Source organism: Scyliorhinus torazame, chromosome 19 (genome assembly GCF_047496885.1).
Source record: "Scyliorhinus torazame isolate Kashiwa2021f chromosome 19, sScyTor2.1, whole genome shotgun sequence".
Lineage (NCBI taxonomy): Eukaryota > Metazoa > Chordata > Chondrichthyes > Carcharhiniformes > Scyliorhinidae > Scyliorhinus > Scyliorhinus torazame.
Genome location: NC_092725.1, coordinates 115761002 through 115779207, shown reverse-complemented (window position 1 = coordinate 115779207; position 18206 = coordinate 115761002). Strand labels below are relative to the sequence as shown.

The window sequence follows — 18206 nt, the reverse complement described above, 5'->3', positions numbered from 1 at the left end:
AGGTGAGGCCGTAAGTCCCTCCTTGCTGCCAAGGGGTGGGGTGGAGGTTGTGTATTGTTGTAAAAGTATTGAAAATATTTTAAAAACTGATTTGCATGAGTATGGCGATGCGATAGAGGATCAGCCATGATCATATTGAATGACGGCTCAGACTCGATGGGCCGAATGACCTACTTAGAACATAGAACATTACAGCGCAGTACAGTCCCTTCGGCCCTCGATGTTGCGCCGACCTGTGAAACCACTCTAAAGCCCATCTACACTATTCCCTTATCGTCCATATGTCTATCCAATGATATTTGAATACCCTTAGTCTTGGCATAGAACATAGAACATTACAAACGTTCTGTGCCAAATTTCTACAACTCTATGTTACTATCCTGGGGCGAAATTCTCTGGAAACGGCGCGATGTCCGCCGACTGGCGCCCAAAACAGCGCAAATCAGACGGGCATCGCGCCACCCCAAAGGTGCGGAATGCTCCGCATCTTTGGGGGCCGAGCCCCAACCTTGAGGGGCTAGGTCGGCGCCGGACGAATTTCCGCCCCGCCAGCTGGCGGAAAAGGCCTTTGGTGCCCCGCCAGCTGGCGCGGAAATGACACCTCCGGGCGGCGCATGCACGGGAGCGTCAGCGGCTGCTGACGGCATTCCCGCGCATGCGCAGTGGAGGGAGTCTCTTCCGCCTCCGCCATGGTGGAGACCGTGGCGGAGGCGGAAGGGAAAGAGTGCCCCCACGGCACAGGCCCGCCCGCTGATCGGTGGGCCCCGATCGCGGGCCAGGCCACCGTGTGGGCACGCCCCGGGGCCCCGGAGCCTGCCCGCACCGCCTTGTCCCGCCGGTAAGGTAGGTGGTTTAATTTACGCCGGTGGGACAGGCATTTTAGCGGCGGGACTTCGGCCCATCCGGGCCGGAGAATCGATCTTGGATCACAGAATTTTGCCCAAAAGCTGTCAAATACAGCAAATCAATCGCACAAGATAAACCTTTACTAAAAGCGTTATATTAAAGCTGTATGGTATTTAAAATAATTTTTTACTTCAGAGCAGCATTATTTTAGGACGTGCTTTAAATGTAAAAATAATTATTTTGTCACAATACAGCTTTAACTGATCAGCTAAAAGAGCAGCTGCCCCTCCTTTTGTAATGATGCTTAGTTACCCTGTACGGCAATAACACAACCCTCACCTGCTCAGGGAATTTCTATAAATACTCATTTAAACTGAGGATGAAGAGTGTGGCTTTACAAACCTGACAAATCTTCAAGCTGCTAGCATGATAAATAGCTCCTGAAATATAATCTAAATATCGAGCGTGTGGAAAACGAAAAGGACAGTAGAGGCTCAGTGCTTGACTGAAATGATTCAGCCCAGAGATTTTGTACAACACAATCCCGGCTAAAACAAGAGGCCAATGGAAAGAAGGCTGCATGACCACACAGTGACTGCCACAAATGCACCAGTCTGACACAGCCCAGAGCACAGAGACAACAGAAGAGAAAAAAAAGGAAAGCTTTGTAAAGCCAGGACATGAATCAGGACAGCAAAAAATGCAGGAATTTGAACATGAAAGGTAAGGGCACAGGACATCAAAACCCGTGGTTTAAAACTGAATCAAAACAAATTACATTTAGCAAATAAACCTGAATTGGATGGATGTTTGACTTAAAGTAAAATAGGCCCTAATACTATTACCGGCTCAGGCTTACACAAAGTAGCAAGCTAGCAGATGTCCTTGCCAAATTCTACTTAATATAGCGATTGTTCTGAAATCTCGGTCTGGACGTGTACAATAGCACCTGTAATACAGTGCACAACTCTTTTGTTGGAAATTAAATATAATGATCTGGGCATATTTTAGATTTCAATAGGCTTAGCTGTGGAACATTATTGCCCATCTATTTTTTAAAAAGACACAGATTATACCAGTTTTAATTGACAAAAAAGAGAGGAAATAGTCTAGGATTTTTTTACAGGAATTATCAGTTAAATCATTGTATTTGGACAGGTAAATATTAATTGCCCTAAAAGCGCATGATCATGGGAAATGTTCATTTATGGAATGATTATCACTGCAGGCCCAATTTTTAAGCAGACTGCACTTGATCTCTTGTTAAATTAGCAACTTCTGCATGGGTCTCACACCCACAATCCAAAGAGGTGGATTGGCCACGCTAAATTGCCCCTTAATTGGAAAAAAAGAATTGGGTACTCCAAATTTGCAAGTTAAAGTACAGAACTTGGGAAAAGAAAACATTGGTAAGCTTTGCGTTTGATGTTTGTGATGATGGGTTGTGAGGGTGAAACCCACGCAGTCACGCAGTAGTTTTCACAGTGGATTATTTCACTGGTTATGAATTTCTAATTTTTGCAACCACATGGTAAACAAAAAGGCTGAATTTTGTGTCAATTTGCATCTCACCAGCCCAGTGATTGGCTATGCTGTCATTGATACATTTAACATTGTTAAAACATTTTTTAAATGCAAAACTATATTAACCGTGGGCAGCATGGTAGCATTGTGGACAGTACATTTGCTTCACAGCTCCAGGATCCCAGGTTCGATTCCCGGCTTGGGTGACTGTCTGCGCTGAGTCTGCACATTCTCCCCGTGAGTGCGTGGGTTTCCTCCGGGTGCTCCGGTTTCCTCCCACAGTCCAAAGATGTGCAGGTCAGGTGGATTGGCCATGCTAAGTTGCCTTTAGTGTCCAAAATTGCCCTTAGTGTTGGGTGGGGTTACTGGGTTACGGGGATAGGGTGGAGGTGTGGACCTTGGGTAGGGTGCTCTTTCCAAGTGCCGGTGCAGACTCGATGGACCGAATGGCCTCCTTCTGCACTGTAAATTCTATGATACCTAACTGATACCTAGATACCACACAAGGTAGAAGATCGGGGGTAGGGTGTCCAATTCTGGGGGAAAAAAAGGGACACTTCGCTAAGAGGGACCGGACCGCAGGAGGATTGGGCTGCTGGGTCAGTAGGAATCAGGGGAGGGTATTCAGATTTGAGGCAGGACTCGGGCCCGAGATGGACTCTACTGCTTTTTAAAATTTAAAGTGCCCAATTCTTCTTTTTTCCCCAATTAAGGGACAATTTAGTGAGGCCAATCCACCTACCCTGCACATCTGTTGGGTTGTGAGGGTGAAACCCACGCAGTCACGGAGCGAATATGCAAACTCCACACTGACAGTGACCCAGGGCGGGGATCGAACCTAAGTCCTCAGTGGCATGAGGCAGCAGTGCTAACCACTGTGCAACTTGCCGCCCTGTGGCTCTACTGCTTGACATTAGCTTTGTAGCCAGCCTCGCTCTGAATAGGGCCTGAGATTGCTGCTGCCGGCTCCGACCGCCAACCCACTGACACCTGCTGAATACCCCCTAACCCAAACTACCCACATGCCAAAGCTGAATAACTCTCCGAAGAGAGTGCTGGCTGGTGCTCATGGCTGTGTGGGCTCCGATCTGCATTTGCGGAATGACACAGTGAGGATTCGCAGACACTAAATGTTCAGACTTCAGCGGAATCTAGAGCAAATGACATACTGGGAAGCTCAGACCTGGGAAGCAGTGCAGATAGCCAAATTCTGGGATATTCCTGCAAAATCTGGGATGGTTGATCACTCTGATTGAGCGAGAGAGGGAGAGCACTGTGTGTGTCGGTGGGGTGAGGGGGGGGGGGGGGTAAGGCAGTTATGAACAGTAGGAAATGTTGGAAGATGGAAGTTAGATGTTTCTTGTACTTGCTCTGAAAGCTACCCTTATATCATAAGTCTGCTAGGTGGTGCGCCAATGATAATTGATCACAACTTAACCAGAATATCAAAATGTCTTTTGACACAGGGAATGCTAGGGTCAAAGTAAAGGGATCAAAGTAAAGGGATCGAAAAAAGGCAACATGTCCATCAGCAAAGAAAAAGGTTCCAATGAAATCAAAGACAGGGGAGCCATTACTGATCGCAGCAAACAGTTGGAGAGATGGGTGGAATATAACCTTGAGATTTACTCTAAGGAGAATACGGTCAACCTAGAAAGATCTTCCCTACAGGAGCTTTAGAAACAATATGTCTGTCATGGCAGAACTGGATATCGAACCCACAGTGCAGAAGTTCAGCAAAGTTACTGACTCACTTGCCATGGGCAAAATTGCAGGTACTAATGCATTATTGTCTGAACTCATCAAGCATGGGAAACCAGTACTTCTGTAGGATCTACACAAACTTCTTTTAATCTGCTGGAGAAAATTGGCTGCCTGTAGAAGCTGCTTAATGCGATCTCCCGTTTCCATGACAATTTGATGGGAATGGTCAGCTACGATGGGTAGAGGGCAGCACGGTGGCGCAGTGGTAGCACTGCAGACTCATGGCGCCGAGGTCCCAGGTTCGATCCCGGCTCTGGGTCGCTGTCCGTGTGGAGTTTGCACATTCTCCCCGGGTTTGAGTGGGTTTCGTCCCCCCCAACCCAAAGATGTGCAGGGTAGGTGGATTGGCCACGCTAAATTGCCCCTTAATTGGAAAAAATGAATTGGGTACTCTAAATTTATATTTTAAAAAAGCTATGATGGGTATGGTCAGCTAAGGCCGAAAAGTTCAGCTAAGGTGGGAAAGGTCAGCTATGGCGGGAAAGGTCAGCTATGATGGGCAACATCAGCTAAGGTGGGAAAGTTCAGCTAAGGTGGGAAAGGTCAGCTACGGCGGGAAAGGTCTGCTATGGGGGGAAAGGTCAGCTGTGATGGGCAACAGCAGCTAAGGTGGGAAAGGTCAGCTATGGTGGAAAGGTCAGCTAAGGTGGGCAAGGTCAGCTAAGGTAGACAAGGTCAGCTAAGGCGGTAAAGGTCAGCTATGTCGGGAAAGTTCAACTAAGGTGGGAATGGTCAGCTAAAGTGCCAATGTCAGCTACGATGGTCAGATCAGCTAAGGCAGGAAAGGCCAGCTATTGGTGGGAAAGTTCAGCTATGGTGGGAAAGGTCAGCTATGATGGGAAAGGTCAGCTAAGGTGGGAAAGGTCAGCCAAGGTGGGAAAGGTCAGCTATGATGGGAAAGGTCAGCTAAGGTGGAAAAGGTCAGCTATGACGGAAAGGTCAGCTCAGGTGGGACAGGCCAGCTAAGGTGAGAAAGGTCAGCTATGATGGAAAGGTCAGCTAAGGTGAGAACGGTCAGATATGACGAGAAAGATCAGCTATGGGGGTAATGTCAGCTATGATGGAGCAATAGGAACCCTTTGAGATTCACAATGAAGTCAAACATGATTGCGTTCCGGCACTGACATTCTTTGGCATATTCTTCTCTTCGCTGCTGTCAGATGCCTTCAGGTCAACTACAGAGGGTGTCTATTTACATACCAGAACTGACAGAAAGGCGTTCAGCCTTGCTTACAAAAGACCCAAGACAAAGATGTGCCGTTTCCTCGTCAGAGTTGTTCTCTGCTGATGATACCACATTTGCATTCCATACTGAGGAACACCTTCAGCAGCAAGCGGGCAGACTCTCTCAGGCCTCTAAAGAGTTTGGTTTAACTATCAGCATCAGGAAGGCAGGATGTTACCATCCCACCATCTATCAGTATTGACAATGTGATGTTGGAGGTTGTTGATAGCTTCACATATGTAGGCTCCACAATCACCCTTAATGCTGAAATCAACATGCTTCATAAAAGCTGCGGCTGTTATGTTCAAACTGAGGAGGCGAGTGTGGGACAACAGCAACCTGACTGAGAACAACAAACTGCGTCCATCCCGGGTACTCTGCCTCTCCCGCTGACGGAGACATTTGTGCAGATGCTGCAGAAGTACAGGTTTCCTCTGGTTGATGGGTTCAGGCAGGTTATCTGGACATTAGCCAAAACATTCATCCTGAAGCTTTGCCCACGGCAAGCCTGTGTCCTCTATTGTGCTAAGAGCTGGACAACATAAGGTAGGCAGGAGAAAAGGCTGAACACTTCCTGTAGTCGCTGTCTCCACTGTTTCCTCGACATCTCCAGGCAGGCCAAGGTCACCAGCTTGGTGGTCCTGAAGCATGCAACTCCATCAGCATACATGCATTGCTAAACCAACAACATCTGTGCTGGCTTGGCCACCTTCATCAGATGGTGACAGCCGTACACCCAAAGACCTTTGGTATGGTGAACTGACCACTGCACGTGATCTCCTGGGCGTACATACCTCCACTATAAGGACACCTGCGAATGAGATATGAAAATAACAGACATTGATACGTACAACTGGAAGGTAGTCACTGATGGGTGTGACATTTAGAGGCTGATAGTTTGGAAGGGCATTAAAAGAGGCAAATGAAAAGCTCAGCTGGCGAAGAGAGCCCAGAGGCAGTGAATGGAGCACCCTCTCAGACCACGTTCCTACGCTGCAGCAAACGTGGCAAGGACTGCCATGCCGGAGTGTGCCTCTTGAGCCGTAACTGGTGACGCTTAACACAGAGCTGATCACCATAGTGCAAACCATTGTCTTATGAGATGGAAGGCTGCCAGCAAAAAGAAACTCTTTGTAATGTAAAACTGTATTAGCCGATACCGAGATACCAGTCACATTTGAGAGAGTGAGAGAGAGAGAGAGCACTGTGTGAAGGGGCAAAGCAGACATGAACAGTAAGAAATGTTGGAAGGTAGAGATTCTTTCCATATTTCTTTGCTCTGAAGATTATTATTGTATCAGTCATATTGATTAGCTAAATCCATTGTCTATTTGCTTCTCTAAATGGGGTACAGCAGAATGGATTCTGATATGGATACAGGTTCAGTAGCACACCAAAAACTTTGTTCACTCTGGTGACTGGCGAGCCATGTATGTTGTAGTGTACCCAGTCCACCCTATCTTAAAGTACCAAAAGCCACCTTTTTGGCCTAGAAATTGGATCATACGGTGCCATTTTTATGGAGAAGACCACAAAAATAAGAGCTGGGGGTCAGTCATTTAGTCCTTCAGGCTGCTTTGCCTTTGAATACCTTCTTCTACCTCCTTCATATCTCTTAATTGCCTAGCATCCAAAATCCAATCAGCACACGAGTTGAAAATACACTGCGACTGAGTATATATACATAGTTGTCTGGGGTAGAGAATTTCAAACATTTGCAAACCTTTGAGTAAAGAAATTTCTCTTACTCTCCGTCACTAAGTGACCGATCCTTTAATCTGTAACCGTGACCCTGTGCTCTCAATTTCCAACCAGGTAAAGCATTTTTTTTACCATTTACACTTACAAGCCCTTTAGAATTTTATGTTTCAATTGGATTGCCTTAATTCTTCTGTCTAGGATTAGTTTACTCAATCTCTTCTCATAGGACAATCCGGTCGTCATAGCAACAGTCTAGTGAACCTTCATTGGACTGCTTCTAGGGCAAGATGCCCTTCCTTGGATGGAGACCCAAACTTGCTCACAAGTAGTTTGGGTGTGGCCTCACCAATGTCCTGTATAATTGCAGGAAGACTTACTTACTCCGAAATTTGTTATGATCTGGTTATCGACCAGGAATGTTTTGTTTAAAGTAGACAAAGTTAGGGGAGGCGGTGGCATAGTGGTATTGTCACTGGACTAGTAATCCAGAGACACAGAATAATGATCTGGAAACCCGGGTTCGAATCCCACCATGGCAGGTGATGGAATTTAAACTCTTAAACATTTTTTTTAGAGTACCCAATTAATACTTTTCCAATTAAAGGGCAATTTAGCATGGTCAATCCACATAAGAACAAACAAAGAACAAAGAAATGTACAGCACAGGAACAGGCCCTTCGGCCCTCCAAGCCCGTGCCGACCATACTGCCCGACTAAACTACAATCTTCTACGCTTCCTGGGTCCGTATCCTTCTATTCCCATCCTATTCATATATTTGTCAAGATGCCCCTTAAATGTCCCTATCGTCCCTGCCTCCACTACCTCCTCCGGTAGTGAGTTCCAGGCACCCACTACCCTCTGCGTAAAAAACTTGCCTCGTACATCTACTCTAAACTTTGCCCCTCTCACCTTAAACCTATGCCCCCTAGTAATTGACCCCTCTACCCTGGGGAAAAGCCTGTGACTATCCACTCTGTCTATGCCCCTCACAATTTTGTATACCTCTATCAGGTCGCCCCTCAACCTCCTTCGTTCCAGTGAGAACAAACCGAGTTTATTCAATCGCTCCTCATAGCTTATGCCCTCCATACCAGGCAACATTCTGGTAAATCTCTTCTGCACCCTCTCTAAAGCCTCCACATCCTTCTGGTAGTGTGGCGACCAGAATTGAACACTATACTCCAAGTGTGGCCTAACTAAGGTTCTATACAGCTGCAACATGACTTGCCAATTCTTATACTCAATGCCCCGGCCAATGAAGGCAAGCATGCCGTATGCCTTCTTGACTACCTTCTCCACCTGTGTAGCCCCTTTCAGTGACCTGTGGACCTGTACTCCTAGATCTCTTTGACTTTCAATACTCTTGAGGGTTCTACCATTCACTGTAACCTGAACATCTTTGGGTTGTGGGGGTGAAACCCACGCAGACACGAGGAGAATGTGCACACTCCACACAAACAGTGATCCGGGGCCAGGATTGTCCTTAGCGCCATAGGCAGCAGTGCTAGCCACTGTGCCGCCCGGGATGGAATTTAAATTCAATAAAATATCTGGAATTAAAAGTCCAATGATGACCATGAAACCATTGTCGATTGTTATAAAAACCCACCTGATTCAGTAATGTCCTTTAGGGAAGGAAATCTGCCATCCTTACCTGGTCTGGCCTACATGTGACTCCAAACCCACAGCAATGTGGTTAACTCTTAAATGTCCTCTGAAAGGGCCTAGCAAACCACTCAGTTGTATTTGACTGCTACGAAACATACCATCTGGCCACCATCAGCTGATGAATCAGTACTCTTCCATGTTGAACACCACTTGGAGGAAGCATTGATGGTGGCAAGGATGCAGAATATGCTCTGGGTGGGGGACTTCTATGTCCATCACCAAGGGTGGCTTGGCAGTATCACCACAGACCAAGCTGGCCAGGTCCTAAAGGGCATAGCTGCTGGACTGGGACTGCAGCACGCGGTGAGGGAACCAACAAGAGGGAAAAACATACTTGACCTCATCCCCACCAATCTGCCTGCTGCAGATGCATCTGTCCATGACAGTATCAATAGAAGTGACCACCGCACAGTCCTTATGGAGACAAAGTCTCGCCTTCACATTGAAGATACCCTCCATTGTGTTGTGTGGCACTACCAACTTGCTAAATGGGATAGACTTTGAACAGATCTAGCAACTCAAGGCTGGGCATCCATGAGGCGCTGTGGGCCATCAGCAGCAGCTGAATTGTATTCAACCACAATCTGCAACCTTATGGCCCGTTATATCCCCCACCAAGCCAGGGGATCAACTCTGGTTCAATGAAGAGTGCAGGAGAGCATGCCAGGAGCAACATCAGGCATACCGAATAATGAGAAGTCGACCTGGTGAAGCTACAACACAGGACTACTTGTGTGCCAAACAACACAAGCAGCAAGTAATAGACAGAGCTAAGCGATTCCACAACGAACAAATCAGATCTAAGCTCTGCAGTCCTGCCACATCCAGCCGTGAGTGGTGGTGGACAATTAAACAACTCACTGGGGGAGGAGGCTCCACAAATATCCCCATCCTCAATTATGGAGAATCCCAGCACAAATGTGCAAAAGACAAGGCTGAGGCATTCGCAACAATCTTCAGCCAGAAGTGCCGAGTGGATGATCCATCTCGGTCTCCCCCGGAGGTCTCCAGCATCACAGATGTCAGTCTTCAGCCAAGACAATTTACTCCACGTAATATCAAGAAATGGCTTAAGGTACTGGATACTGCCAAGGCTATGGGCCCTGACAATATCCCGGCAATAGTACTGAATACTTGTGCTCCAGAACTTGCCGCACCCCTAGCCAAGCTGTTCCAGGATAGCTACAACACTGGCATTTACCCGGCAATGTGGAAAGTTGCCCAGGGATGTCCTGGACACAAGAAACAGGACAAATCCAACCCAGCCTATTACCGCCCTATCAGTCTATTCTCCATCATCAGCAAAGTGATGGAATGAGTCATCAACAGTGCTATCAAGCGGCACTTTCTCAGCAATAACCTGCTCACGGACGCTCAGTTTGGGTTCCGCCAGGGTCATTCAGCTCCTGACCTCATTACAGGTTTGGTTCAAACATGGACAAAAGTGTTGAATGCCAGAGGTGAGATGAGAGTGACTCAAGGCAGCAATTGACTGAGTATGGCATCAAGGAGCCCTAGCTAAACTGGAGTTGATGGGAATCAGGGTGAAAACGCTCCCCAGGTTAAAGTCATACCTGGCACAAAGGAAGATGGAAGTGGTGGTTGGAGGTCAATTATCTCAACTTCAGGACATCACTGCAGGAGTACCTCAGGGTCCTAGACGCAACCATCTTCAGCTGCTTCGTCAATGACCTCCCTTCCATCATAGGTCAGAGGTGGGGATGTTTGCGGATGACTGCACAATGTTCAGCACCATTCACGACTCCTCAGATAATGAAGCAGTCCATGTCTAAATACAGCAAGACCTCGACAATATCCAGGCTTGGGCTGACAAGTGGCAAGTTACATTTGCGCCACACAAGTGCCAGGCAATGACCATCTCCTACAAGAGAGGATTTAACCACCGCCCGTTGACATTCAATGGCATTACCATCGCTGAATCCCCCACAATCAACATCCTGGGGGTCACCATTAATAGTGTGGCTACCAAGGCAGCCAAAGGCCAGGAATTCTACATAGAGTAACTCATCTCCTCACCCCCAAAGCCTGCTCTCTACAAGGCACAAGCCAGGAATGTAATGGAATACTCTCTGCTTGCCTGGATGAGTGCAGCTCCAACAACACTCAAGAAGCTCAACATCATCCAGGACAAAGCAACCCGCTTGATTGATCCCCCTTCGACAAACATTCAAAGCCCCCACCACCGACGAACAGTGGCAGCTGTGTACCATCTACAAGATGCACTGCAGTAATGTAGACAACACCTTCCAAACCCACAACCACTACCATCTAGAAGGATTAGAGCAGCAGATACCTGAGAACCCCACCACCTGGAAGTTTCCCTCCAAGTCACTTACCACCCTGATTTGGAAATAGATCGCCGCTACTTCACTCTCGCTGGGGCAACATCCTGGAACTCCCACCATAACAGCACAGTGGGTGTACCTACACCTCAAGGACTGCAGCGCTTCAAGAAGGCAACTCAGCACTACCTTCTGAAGGGCAATTAGGGATGGGCAATAAATGCTGGCCTAACCAGCGACCCTCACATCCCGTAAATGAATAAAAAAGTTTGAAACCATAGCCAGTAGGAGGATAAAGCCAGAAGATTGCATGATTTGACGCGAACAAAATAAACTTTACTATACAAAGTCAGAAAAAAAAAATAAATTCATTGCATACCCGAACATTTAGAAATAGTACGAGGCAAATATGAATTAACACACCACACTGCACAGTAAATGGCAGATCTGACAAAGACCGATTCCATGATTTCTCAGCAGCCCAACAAGATGCCAGTGACGTCTGCGAGTCACATGATCATGTTAAAACTCTGTCTCCTTCACAAGGGATTTCAAGTCATCACTTTTGAAGGTCTAGCCTTTGAATTCCCTCAAAAGCTGCTCATCTCAGACTGCCTAATCAACTGCTCACCTTCTGATTGTTCAATCTCCTCTCCAGAGGCTGCGTCCCACGGATGTGTAAACCACTCGCTGCACAAAGCTGACACTGCCCCTGGATTTCTCTGAACTCCAGTATCCCAGCTGCACTGAGGATAGATGAGGGAGGAACTGACGAAAATCGACTGGGAGCAGAGCCTAGTGGGAAAGACAGTAGAACAGCAATGGCAGGAGTTTCTGGGAGTAATTGAGGACACAGTACAGAGGTTCATCCCAAAGAAAAGAAAGGTTATCAGAGGGGGGATTAGGCAGCCATGGCTGACAAAGCAAGTTCGGGAATGCATCAAAGCAAAAGAGAAAGCCTATAATGTGGCAAAGAGTAGTGGGAAGTCAGAAGATTGGGAAGGCTACAAAAACAAACAGAGGATAACAAAGAGAGAGATAAGGAAAGAGAGGATCAAATTTGAAGGTAGGCGAGCCAGTAACATTAGGAATGATAGTAAAAGTTTCTTTAAATACATTAAAAACAAACGGGAGGCAAAAGTTGACACTGGGCCGCTCCAAAATGACGCTGGTAATTTTGTGATGGGAGACATGGAAATAGCCGAGGAACTGAATAAGTACTTTGCGTCAGTCTTCACAGTAGAAGACATGAGTAATATCCCAACAATTCCGGAGAGTCAGGGGACAGAGTTGAATATGGTAGCCATCACAAAGGAGAAAGTGCTAGAGAAACTAAGAGGTCTAAAAATTGATAAATCTCCGGGCCCAGATGGGCTACATCCTGGAGTTCTAAAGGAGATAGCTGAAGAAATAGTGGAGGCGTTGGTGATGATGTTTCAAAAGTCACTGGAGTCAGGGAAAGTACCAGAGGATTGGAAAATCGCTGTTGTAACCCCCCTGTTCAAGAAGGGAACAAGGAAAAAGATGGAAAATTATAGGCCAATTAGCCTAACCTCGGTTGTTGGCAAGATTCTAGAATCCATTGTTAAGGATGAGATTTCTAAATTCTTGGAAGTGCAGGGTCGGATTAGGACAAGTCAGCATGGATTTAGTAAGGGGAGGTCTTGCCTGACAAACCTGTTAGAGTTCTTTGAAGAGATAACAAATAGGTTAGACCAAGGAGAGCCAATGGATGTTATCTATCTTGACTTCCAAAAGGCCTTTGATAAGGTGCCTCACGGGAGACTGCTGAGTAAAATAAGGGCCCATGGTATTCGTGGCAAGGTACTAACATGGATTGACGACTGGCTGTCAGGCAGAAGGCAGAGAGTTGGGATAAAAGGTTCTTTTTCGGAATGGCAACCGGTGACGAGTGGTGTCCCGCAGGGTTCAGTGTTGGGGCCACAGCTGTTCTCTTTATATATTAACGATCTAGATGACGGGACTGAGGGCATTCTGGCTAAGTTTGCCGATGATACACAGATAGATGGAGGGGCGGGTAGTATGGAGGAGGTGGGGAGGCTGCAGAAAGATTTAGACAGTTTAGGAGAGTGGTCCAAGAAATGGCTGATGAAATTCAACGTGGGCAAGTGCGAGGTCTTGCACTTTGGAAAAAAGAATAGAGGCATGGACTATTTTCTGAACAGTGACAAAATTCATAATGCTGAAGTGCAAAGGGACTTGGGAGTCCTAGTCCAGGATTCTCTAAAGGTAAACTTGCAGGTTGAGTCCATAATTAAGAAAGCAAATGCAATGTTGTCATTTATCTCAAGAGGCTTGGAATATAAAAGCAGGGATGTACTTCTGAAGCTTTATAAAGCATTAGTTAGGCCCCATTTAGAATACTGTGAGCAATTTTGGGCTCCACACCTCAGGAAGGACATACTGGCACTGGAGCGGGTCCAGCGGAGATTCACACGGATGATCCCAGGAATGGTAGGCCTAACATACGATGAACGTCTGAGGATCCTGGGATTATATTCATTGGAGTTTAGGAGGTTGAGGGAGATCTAATAGAAACTTACAAGATAATGAATGGCTTAGATAGGGTGGACGTAGGGAAGTTGTTTCCATTAGTAGGGGAGACTAGGACCCGGGGGCACAGCCTTAGAATAAAAGGGAGTCACTTTAGAACAGAGATGAGGAGAAATTTCTTCAGCCAGAGAGTGGTGGGTCTGTGGAATTCATTGCCACAGAGGGCGGTGGAGGCCGGGACGTTGAGTGTCTTTAAGACAGAAGTTGATAAATTCTTGATTTCTCGAGGAATTAAGGGCTATGGAGAGAGAGCGGGTAAATGGAGTTGAAATCAGCCATGATTGAATGGTGGAGTGGACTCGATGGGCCGAATGGCATTCCTTCCGCTCCTATGTCTTATGGTCTAGATGTCTTCCAAGGTTTCTTCTGCATGGAACAAAGAAACCTCTGTCACCTTCTCAGCTCCCTTGGACTTCTCTGAGTCCTAAGTGCTTATAGCTCCCAAGAGTTCCCTGTAAGTTCAAACCACATGAGACTAAACTGCAACCAATTTCCTCACCCGGCAAAATACACTGATAAATTAAAAGCAGAGAATTCTCTTAATCTCCACCACCACCATGATCATGTAGATTCACTAAATGCTTTTGAGCCAATTTAGCTGTACCTCCCGAAACAAAACATCTCTCTGGATTTGATTTCTTTTTTTAAAATTTAGAGTACCCAATTATTTATTTTTCCAATTAAGGGGCAATTTAGCTCCCTGCACATCTTTGGGTTGTGGGGGTGAGACCCACGCAGACATGGGGAGATGGATTTCATTTCTTTGCAAGCAGTGCAGACATTGGCCGGGATTCTCCGACCCAGCGCCGTTTGCAGAATCCCCCGGGGGGGTGGGCGCGAGAATTACGCCACGCTGCCCCGACGCCTGCTCGCCGATTCCCGGGCACCCGTGGGATTGCCGCCATGCCGGTCGGGTGCCGTTGAAAGCGGCCCCCCCGGTGATTCTCTGGGCCCCGACGGGCCGAGTGGCCGCCGGGTTCGGCCGAGTCCTGCCAGCGTTGGTTACTCAGGTCCCGAAGATGTGTCTGCGGGGGGCGGCCCTGGGGGGGGGGGGGGGGGGGGGGATCTGGCTCCGGGGGGCGTCCTCCATGGTGGCCTGGCCCGCGATCGGGGCCTACCGATCGGCAAGCGGGCTGGTTCCGTGGGACCTATGTTCCTCCGCACCGGGCTCCGCATATTGCCCGGGGGCTGGTGCGGAGGAGGGAACACACACGCATGCGCGGAATCATGCCAGCCGTGCCGCGCATGCGTGAACTCGCACCGGCCGTAGCACACATGCGCGGACTCCCGCCGGACCTGCCGCGCCAGCTGGAGCTGCGGGGACCACTCCGATGCCGACTCCAAAATTATGAGGGACATCAACAGAGTGGATAGTCAGAGACTTTTTCCCAGAGTAGAGGGGTCAATTACTAGGGGAATAGTTTTAAGGTGTGAGGGGCAAGGTTTAGAGGAGATGTACGAGGGAAGTTTTTTTACACAGAGGGTAGTGGGTGCCTGGAACTCGCTGCCGGAGGAGGTGGTGGAAGCAGGGACGATAGTGACGTTTACGGGGCTTCTTGGCAAACACATGAATAGGATGGGAATAGAGGGATACAGACCCCAGAAGTGTAGAAGATTTTAGTTTAGACGGGCAGCATGGTCAGTGCAGGCTTGGAGGGTCGAAGGGTCTGTTCCTGTGCTGTAAATCTCTTTGTTCTTTGACCTAGCCCCCGACGAAGGGGAGCACTCCTAATTATCGAGGACCGTTTACGCCGGAGTGGTTGGTGCCGCTTTTCACGCCGGCGTCAGAACTTGGCCGTGGGATTGGAGAATCCCGGCCATTATCTCTCCAGCTAAGTAAGCCCACCAGCTGTTTTATGTGTCTTACCTCTCCAGATGTCAATCCCTTAGCTCAACACTTTTTCAGCATAATAGACGCAAAGCTGTTTTAACAGCATTCATCCCATTTTCTACAGTTAAGCTGTCATCTTCCCAAAACATTACCTCCAAAATATTAACATAAAGCATGAACTTTATATTCACCACATATCCCTTTGTTGAAAAAGAAAATAGATTATTTATTCTCCTAATTGTTTGCAGTACCTGGATGTTAACTTTCTGGGATTTCTTGCTAATTGTGTTTCTCTTTATTTGGCTCTGAATATGGCGGTCAATATGGTTGCCTTCCTTAATTCTAATTACGTTTTGCTCTAGAGTCGCCAGGTATCTTTCGATACCGCCACAAGCTTCAAACTGAATACACCAGTTAGTTAGTTCAAAGTCAAATGCTTATTTATTTACACACACAGTTATATATTCTCATGCACAAATACTACAGACTAAACTATCACTACTGATAAAGCCTATACTTAGTTTCGGGCGCCCACTCAGTAAGAGGAACAATGGCCGTTGTTCGGTTCTGAGGCTGCTGGGGTGGAACTGGTACGGGATAACAGCTAAGGTCGTCTATCTGGTAGCGTGTGTTGACCTTGGACTTACTTAGAACATAGAACATTACAGCACAGTACAGGCCCTTCGGCCCTCAATGTTGCGCCGACCTGTGAAACCACTCTAAAGCCCATCTACACTATTCCCTTATCGTCCATATGTCTATCCAATGAATATTTGAATGCCCTTAGTGTTGGCGAGTCCACTACTGTTGCAGGCAGGGCATTCCATGCCCTTACAACTTGTCCTGGTGCAGCTGTTGGGCAGGTCTCTTCTCGGTGAGAGCCGGAGCCAAGAGAGCAATTCTCTCTTGGGGGATCCTTCTTATACCCAAAAGGGGCTTCGCGCGCTTTTGGGTGGGCCTTGAACTTGGTCCCAATTAATTGGGCCGTTTCTCAATCGTTGTATCGATTTCCTCCAATAAAGGGGTGGGTGCCCTGATGGCTGGGCGTGTCCTAGGTGGCCGTTGGCCTGTTTTATTCTGGTCTCCTCTGGCGCCGGGGTGACTGCCTTAGTATCGGTTACTCAAATGTTACTCTTTTGTTCCCGGAGGTGGGCCATTCGTATGCTAATAGGTTTGCAGTTTTGGTCTTGTCTGGGAGCTGCGGCTCCAATATGCAGACAAACCCTGAAACTGCTTGTTTTCTCAGTATTGTCCATTTTCCCTGCAATCTTTGCAAAGTGTCCATTTTGTAATCGGGAAGTTGCCATCCCAGATGGCTACATTCCCTCCTTGTGATCCTCAACGCGAAGCGTGAAGGATCACATTACTGTGTCATCTTCGTTCTCTGACCAAGCGGGGCACTACACTGCCCTATCCTATGAATCACAATTTTTACCTAAAATCATTTTACATACATACATCATTATAAAACTCTATGGGGCGCTATGACATTCAGGCATGCATTACAAAATTTAAAAAACTGGAACCTCTAACTAGCCTCAATAACTATCCTCACTGAAACAATCAAAAATAATCTACAACACTTTAAACTGTACAAATAGCAGCAACACAAGTTTCTCTGGTTTGGCAGTCAAGCACAGAGGTTTACATTTCTTTATTGAACAAAACACATACAAAGGAAAATGGATGCACTTTAATTCACTCAAGGGGTTGTGGGGTTTGGTGAAGTCCGAAAATAGGGGACCTAAACGTGTATACCGGGGTGCGAGAGCGGGAGGCTCTCCTTTGCCATTTTCTGAGTCTAAGTGTCTGGCCGACACTGCAGAGTATCGCCAGTACTAAGAGTGCTTCTACTATGTACGATAGTGAGTACCAGGTTATAAACTTGTCACACCAGGTCAGGGTGTCGGTAACTATCTTGGGGGTAACTATCTCGGGGTACAGTGTATGGCAGGGGTGGGAATCATTCACGGCCTGTGTGGTAGGGGTCAGGGGGGTAGCATCCGTGCACAACTGAAGGGATCCCGCTAAAATCCAGGTGAAAAACATGAAGGTTGTCTTCATCTTTCCTTTCATCGGCCTTCTTCTTTTTCTTCCTCTGGGGTTCCTGAGGTTCCGGAGTTCTATGGACACAAGCATAATATCTGATATTATCTTGCTTAAGATCTCGTCTGTCTGTCCTCTGTTGCCAATTACCCATTATAATCGGTCACCATCTGTGACTCCCTCATTTAAAAAAAACCCAAATATTTAGGACAAGACATCCTAGAAAAATACTGACACAGTGCAAGCCGTCTCGCAGCCTGTGCGATCTACATCCTAGTGTTTGAGGATGTAAATAGCATACGGAAGCAACCTAAGGGTCGCCAAAAACAAACAAAAGAATTTCGAACTGAAAGAGCCAAAATGGGGTGCGTATTCCAAAATGGAATCCCTGGGTAGGACGGTGATCAGTGCCGTATGTGCTCTACCCAAGCGTAGCTGACCAGAGGGGGGTCCTCAGGCAGGGCGGGGACCAGTGCCGTTTCTCCACTGCCTGAGCGACTGGCAAGAATGGGTAAGAATATGGTCGTCGTGGGGGGCTGCCTCTCGTGATCGAATCAGAAGAGTAGCTATGAGTGGTGTCTGCCGACAAACTAGTTCCTCTCAATGGTTGTCTGTGGACAAACTTGTTCCATTAACAGCCATTGGGCGTCAAAAGGGTGGTGGCGTGGGGTCATAAAAAACTTTCACAAACAACAAACATGTACAATAAACGAACAAACATAC

General features: G+C 47.2%; 1 protein-coding gene across 2 annotated transcripts in view; it reads left to right on the top strand.

The window, feature by feature from the left end:
• Nucleotides 1–1241: 1241 nt before the first annotated feature.
• The window catches only part of tmem117 (transmembrane protein 117), a 476044-nt gene continuing 459079 nt past the window's right edge, over nucleotides 1242–18206 (top strand). The window contains exon 1 of one of the 2 annotated variants that reach the window (XM_072485068.1): nucleotides 1242–1569. In XM_072485068.1, the coding sequence (XP_072341169.1) occupies nucleotides 1527–1569 (43 nt within the window). In that variant the 5' untranslated portion in view covers nucleotides 1242–1526. The remainder of the gene's footprint in view (nucleotides 1570–18206) is intronic. The other variant, XM_072485074.1, reaches the window with a different exon arrangement.